The sequence below is a fragment of the Ichthyophthirius multifiliis genome (genome assembly GCF_000220395.1).
Source record: "Ichthyophthirius multifiliis unplaced genomic scaffold scaff_1120509250993, whole genome shotgun sequence".
NCBI lineage: Eukaryota > Ciliophora > Oligohymenophorea > Hymenostomatida > Ichthyophthirius > Ichthyophthirius multifiliis.
Window position 1 is genome coordinate 926 of NW_004086304.1, and position 6,931 is coordinate 7,856.

The 6,931-nt window shown below is 20.2% G+C and overlaps 2 protein-coding genes across 2 annotated transcripts, besides 1 other annotated feature; one reads left to right on the plus strand and one right to left on the minus strand. All coding sequences in view use genetic code 6, as the record gives it.

Annotated features, from left to right (window-relative positions):
* Window positions 1–1,514: 1,514 nt before the first annotated feature.
* Window positions 1,515–1,582: a microsatellite.
* A 2,064-nt stretch (window positions 1,583–3,646) lies between these two features.
* IMG5_125910 (hypothetical protein) lies at window positions 3,647–4,314 on the plus strand (the record flags this gene model as incomplete). Its single annotated transcript, XM_004032219.1, has 1 exon — window positions 3,647–4,314. A coding segment is annotated over one exon (663 nt), but the record flags the coding sequence as incomplete, so codon positions are not given.
* A 159-nt stretch (window positions 4,315–4,473) lies between these two features.
* On the minus strand, window positions 4,474–5,878 carry IMG5_125920 (hypothetical protein; the record flags this gene model as incomplete). The annotated part of the gene is made up of 2 exons (XM_004032220.1): window positions 4,474–5,404; window positions 5,587–5,878. 2 exons carry the CDS (start codon window positions 5,876–5,878, stop codon window positions 4,527–4,529), a joined length of 1,170 nt encoding a protein of 389 aa, XP_004032268.1. The 3' UTR covers window positions 4,474–4,526.
* Window positions 5,879–6,931: the final 1,053 nt, after the last annotated feature.

The window sequence follows — 6,931 nt, forward strand, 5'->3', positions numbered from 1 at the left end:
TCGAGGGAAACAAAGAATATTATAAAGGAGGAGGTTTTTTTTAAAAATAAAATTTTAAACTATGGAAATGCATGGGTGATGACAATTTCCAAAAAATGTAATTAAAAGCAAATCGTATAAGAATTAATCTAACTGAATATATGCTATTTAACAACCGAAATTCAGTTTCTAATTTTTCTACACAACTAACAAATAATACCTGTTATTTTAAGTTTTTTATTTGCAGTATTTTGTAGAGCAGGTGAAATATATATAAAGGAAGGAAAAGTATGCGATAAAAACGAAAATTACTAAAAGGCATATCATTATAAATATCCTATATATAGAGTTTTTTGGATTAAAATAAAGTAACTATTTATTTTTTATATAAAATTAAATTCTGATGCTAAAAAAAATATTTGAGAAAAAAAAGACTCTCCAAAAATTCAATATAATGAAAATTGAAGACAAAATGTTCTCAGCTTTAAATTCAAAATAAATTTAATTCGTTTGTGATGTAAATAATTATCATTATAGAGTTTGTAAATACAATTATTATAAATTTAGACCGTAAGCATGACTTTTGCATTCAATACTAATATAATGAGAAAAATTATTAGTTATAACGAATTTAAATCTTTGATGAAAAACTTCCTTTTAACTCATTATTAAAACCTTAGTATATATATTAATTAAGAATAAGAAAATTAAAAAAAACTAAATTTTTAGAATTATATTTTATACCCTAATTTGAAATAGAATAAGAGAGCTTCAAAATATATATTTATGATCGATACATGTTCTATATTATAAGAAAGTAACAAAATAATTATAAAAGTAAACATTGCTTTATCCGAACAAACGCTCATGTCGATAAATAAATCTGATAATTATGAAAAAATAATATCTTTAGGTAAGCTTAAAAACCGTACTTAGTAATTTAATATAGATTTCTTTCACCCCTATTTAGACTTAAAACAATTACAAAATATAACATCTAACAAAATAAATGAAATGGATAAATAAATTAAAGAATCAAACTTTACTAGAATTCGAATCGAAGATCTTATATATGAGTTTTCCTACAAATTTTTGATAAATTAAAACTTTTAATAATAAAGTTAATAATTCCAAGTTATAAATACATTAAATTGTATTATTATGCAAAATATACATGCCTCTATGTTAGATAGATAAATCAGTAGAATTAGACTATTATAAGTTAAAAATAGATGGAGAATTTGTAAATATTGTTCCTGCAAATTATTCAAGTAAATTAAGTGAATATTTAAATAAAATTACTAACAAATACAAATTTTCAAAAATAAATGATAATATTGTTTATAATAACATGTCTTTATTTAATGTCTTAGAAGTATAGCCATAAAAATTTATACAAGATAAGGTTAAATTCAAACTCATATGGGCCTTAAATTATGTGCAAAAACACAGAAACTTAAAATACTTTTTGTTGTTAATTATAGAAGAGTAAATTATTAGCTTTTTTGGCAGGAAATATATTTATATTTAACCAAAATAAAATAATATTAATAAAAATATTAATAATAATAATAATAATAATAATTATAATAATAATAATAATCATCATCATAACAAAATATTAATACTGAATTCTTTTTTAAATTGATATTTATTACATCATATTTTTTTTTTTTTCTTTATGTAGGAAATATTTTTTTTTTTATTTTTTTAAGGATTAATTTTAAAAATATGATTTTATAATTTAAATAGTTGGGTTTTTAATATTATTAGATATTAATGTTATGCTCATATTTTATTCTAAAAATAAAAAATTTAATAAAAAAATAATGATGAAGGATCTTACTGACTTAATCTATATTATTTTTTAAATGCTATTACTAAACATGAGTTTGCTCAAAATATCATCTAATCTTATTTAATTTAAATAATTTATAGTTTATCTGAAATAGCATTAATTAATATAAAGATAATGAAAATTAAGGTTCTGTGTTTATTTGTTGGATATTTATTATGAAACAATGAAACTATTTTGATTTTGATTTTAATTTTTATTTAAATAATTTATAATTAAAATAAATATTATTTCTTTTTTTTTTTTCATATTTTAATATTATTTTAATTTTTTTAATTTTATAAGAATTAAATAAAATAATACTATAATTACATAGATAATATTTACATAAAATGGAAAAATTATAAGATAATAATATTATTATGTAAATTATTAAAGCAAAATCAAATATAACCTCAAATAATAATATAGAAGAAAATGAAATATAAACTTGCAAATAAGAAGAATAAAAAAATAATAAAAGAAAGAATAGAATAGAATAAATAATTTTTTAAAAAAAACTGCTATGCTACAATATAAATAGAAGAAGAGAAAAAATTCTTTTATATTTTATTTTATACAAACAAATTAAAAATTATTCCCTAACAAACAGGAAAATAAATAAAAAATATTTTAAATGATTGATATAAAAAAAGTTATTTATAAAGAAAAAACATTATAATAAATAAATAAAAAAAGAAAGGAAATTCTGATTCATTAGAAGATAACCATTAAAATATATAATAGTTATTTCCAAATAAATATTCTTCTCGATTTAATATGGACTCTCATAAATTATAAAAAGAAGAAATAAAGGAATTTAAAGAAAATAAGGAAATTTATGAAAGATAAGTAAAATATTAAATAATAATACAATAATGCATATAATTTTCATTTATTTATAAAAATTAAGAGCTTATGATTTTTCGGTTTCCAAACATTAAATTATAATACTAATAATATAGAATTCAATTGAAATTATTTATATAGATTTTATAAATAAGCACACACTTATTTACGTGTTGTAAGAATACTGAGTCATTAAAATATTTTAGGATTTTGTAGATATGCAATTAAACTACTAGTATTCTTAGAAATATAAATATTTGTAAAGAAAAAAGAGTTAATAATAAAATAAATATGAAGGACTACCTACTCCTTTAAAGCCTTGGACAATTGTTATATTGTTAAAAATTGATAATAATATGAAATTAATTCAAATTAATACTAACTGTAAGAAGTTTGCATGAAAATTTATGATAATATTTAAAATTGAATCAAACTTTTTTAAATAATTTTAAAAATAATAGTAAAAAAGGAAAATAACCTAAAAAAAAAAAATATGAATGAAAAACAAATTTTGTTAATCAAGAATATTAGTTAAAAATATATATTAAATAAAATATGTTTTATATATTACCTTTTTTATTATTTATTCTATTTTTTTTTTTTTTTAAATATATGTTTTTTTTTAATTTTTTGACACTAATATCATTTTTTTGAATAAAATTTTATTAATACTATAATTTTTTTATTCTATATTTTGATATATTTATAGGCAAGTTTATTTAAACAAAAAAAAACCTAATTACTTAAAAAGTATAAAAAAGAATGTATTTAATTTATAAATAATAAAATACCTAAATATTATTAAAAATTATAGATTAATTATTTTAATAATAAATATATTTATCATGTAAAAAGTAATTTAACATAAGAAGTATAATATCATTTTATATAATAATAAACTGAAAAAATAAAAACACTTATTATTCAATAATCATAAACATAATATCTTCCAATTTTTAGACTAGATAATATAAAATAAAATTACTACATCAAAATAAAACAATAATTAATGAAAAAGTAAATAATCAAATTTTAAGTAATTAAATTCAAATACAATAATCATAATCAGGAATACACACTTAAAAATATAAATAGAAAAAGGAAATTTTTATCCTTAGTTGGTACAAGTGGACGCTGATAATCTACTTTAGCCAAACTTATTTAGATATTTACAATGCGGATTGTATTAGTATAAGCATATAAGTATATAAGACATAAAAAATAAAGGAATATAAGATTTCAATTTAGTTAAATTAAGACATTAAATAGGTCTAGTAATTAGGAACCTTCTTTTTTTTAATACTATTATTATTAGGAATACTAAATATAGAATAATTTGAAAATCTTTTAATTTTTAGAGAAAGTCGTGCTGCTATAATTCCGGAGTTTCTGAATTTATTTTATAAAAGGTAAATTTTCAGTATCCTTAAATACCCAGGGACTTATTAAAAAACAATAAATTCTTATTTTAATGAGTCTATGAGCTTTGTGGATTCAGAAAGTGTATTTTAATTCTAGTAGTTGACGGGAAATATGGAATTACAATTATAGTTATAGTATATAAGTTAAATACTATAAAGAATCATGATTTTATTTTTGTAATTAAATAAAGAGAAATTGTACAATATAGGAATTATATAGATTTGATTTTGAAAAACGGGATTTATTGACATCTTATTTTAAGTTAAATATGTATTCTAAATCTTTTTTATGTATTATTATTGATTATATATGTGTATTTTTAAGAATTATAAATAAGTTAAAGATATTAATTTTATATATTTAAAAAAAAAAAATCAAAAAATTTAAAAAGTATGTTTGATAAAATTTAAAAAATAATTATGCTTTTATAAAAATTCGAAATTCAAAATCCAAAAGAAAGCAAACCAATCAAAAAGAATAATCCCACATGCACAATTTATATTAAACTGCTCGAAGGTTTTTAAGTCATATCATTATCGACAGTTTGTACCACAGGTTATGCTTATCCTTTTAATAAGGTAGTACCATATCCATAAATAGGATCGTTTTATACTATAACATCAGGATAAATATTTGGTGGAGGAATAGGAGTATAGAAATAATCAACAGAATTATCTTTATTAACTTAAGTATAAACAACTCTTCCATCTTAAAGGACTCTCATTAAATCATTAGCTGAAATACTATCAGGTATTTTAGTTTCTTGAAGTATTTTAGAACCATCATTTGAATTAACTAACATTATATAGCATTCATCATTGTCTTAAGTTTAATCATTATTAAAAGTATTTATATCACCAGCTTAATCTACTAAATTAAATAAAATAAGGATATTTTTTCCATAATTAACACTTTTAATAACATTTGCTCTTTTTCCTAAATCTCCTGTTAATAATTAAACTTTATTTATTTTATTCAAGCTAAAATTTTTATCAACAAATTAAGGTTCAATTAATTATAAGGATAATTCATTTACATGGTTAGTTAATTTAGGTAAGAAATCAGAATGCGTATTTTATTCTTTCCTTTAGTAAAGTATCCATTTTTAATTAACTCGGATTTTTTTAGTTATTCCTCCAAATCTTCCTCCTACTGATCCACCTCCATTAGAAGGCATTTAATTATCATTAACTAAGTCTGTTTTATCAAAAAATTCATAACATCTTGCAGCATAAATTTCACATAACTTTATTTTAACATTCTAAGGATAAGCGTCACCTAAAGATCCAAAATAAACAAATCTACCATCATAATAAAGCTCTTAATTTAAAGAATGAGAAGGATTGAATGTAAAATAAAGTTATCTCTAATTGCCTGTAATATAATCCATAGAAAACATTGAAGAACCCGTATGATCATTTCTAGCTCCATCAATTTAATGCCGAAATGATTATAATAGGCCCAAGTGACAAATAATCTTCCTCTAGCATATAATAGTTTACCATTATAAGGCCTATACATAACCTCCATTCCCCAAGCTTATTATCCTTATGCATTCAAAAAACTAATCTATTATCTTACAACTGTTGGATTGCTTCCATTATCATGAAGAATTATATTCCATGCTTATGTTCCACTATTATCATAAGAGGCTATCCAGCACTTATCTCCATTTTTAGCCAAAATAGCGAATCCTCCATTAGGTAGAGATGTAATATCCATAGGTTATCCTTATTAATTTATATTAATACTACTTCCATTTAAAGTTCCATCAGCATTAATTTTCTAAACCATTAGGTTTTTACTTGCATTATCTTAATAGAAAGCCCAAGAAGTATTCTCATTCAATAAAGGACTTAATGAAAAAGAACTAGGACTAAAATGTAAACCTCTATTAAAAGTAGATTAAATACCATTCAATCTTACTTTTATTATTTAACCATAAGTCAATTTAGTATCTTAATTAGATCCATATTTAGGACTCATCCAAAAAACTACACATCGATTACTTATGAAATTTCCAAATAGTAAAACTTTCAATTTTATATAAGAGCAACCGTATTAATGTGTTTTATTTGCTGTATATTCAATATTTTAGGTAGTATATTAATTACCTTAAGCATCTTCAGAAAAATATTTTAACACATTTTATTTATTTATAATGTTTAATTTATATTTTTATCCTTCAATAAAATCATACCCATTATATCCTGACAACTCAACATTAACATTTGTAGAGTCTACCTTTTTACAAAAAGTTACCATAGGTTTTCCTTCCCAAAAAGTGTTCAGAGCATTTATCTTTCCATTTATACTAGAATCTAATTATGCACATTAAAATTCCCAATCAGAATTTTCTCCACCATTTGAAATAACTGCAGTCAGCTTAGTATTTGTGCAAACAATAAGTTTTTCCCCATCAGCTATTTTTATTTGCAGATATTCATTAAATATTTTTAACTTATCCTTATGATTAAGTATAGTTTACAAATCTTATTAATTTATTATCTAATATGAAGTAGGACAAAAAGTTTCTTTTTTTAAATCAGCAGACAATCTTAAATTCAAATGTTAAATAGATTTAGTTGAGTGAAATATTTTATCAAATAAAAATAGATTTGTTCCTATTTATATTATTCTTCCTTATGTATTTTCATCATTATCTGGAGATATTTATAGAGTATCTTATAAAGCAGTTATACCTGGGAATGTATTATCACCAACAGTGGGACAAACACAAGGTTCTTATGTTTTTATTGATATTATTAAAATTATAATTATTAATATGTTTTTAAAAATTATCATTTTTATTTTTATCTTAATTTATAATTTTTAATAATATATATT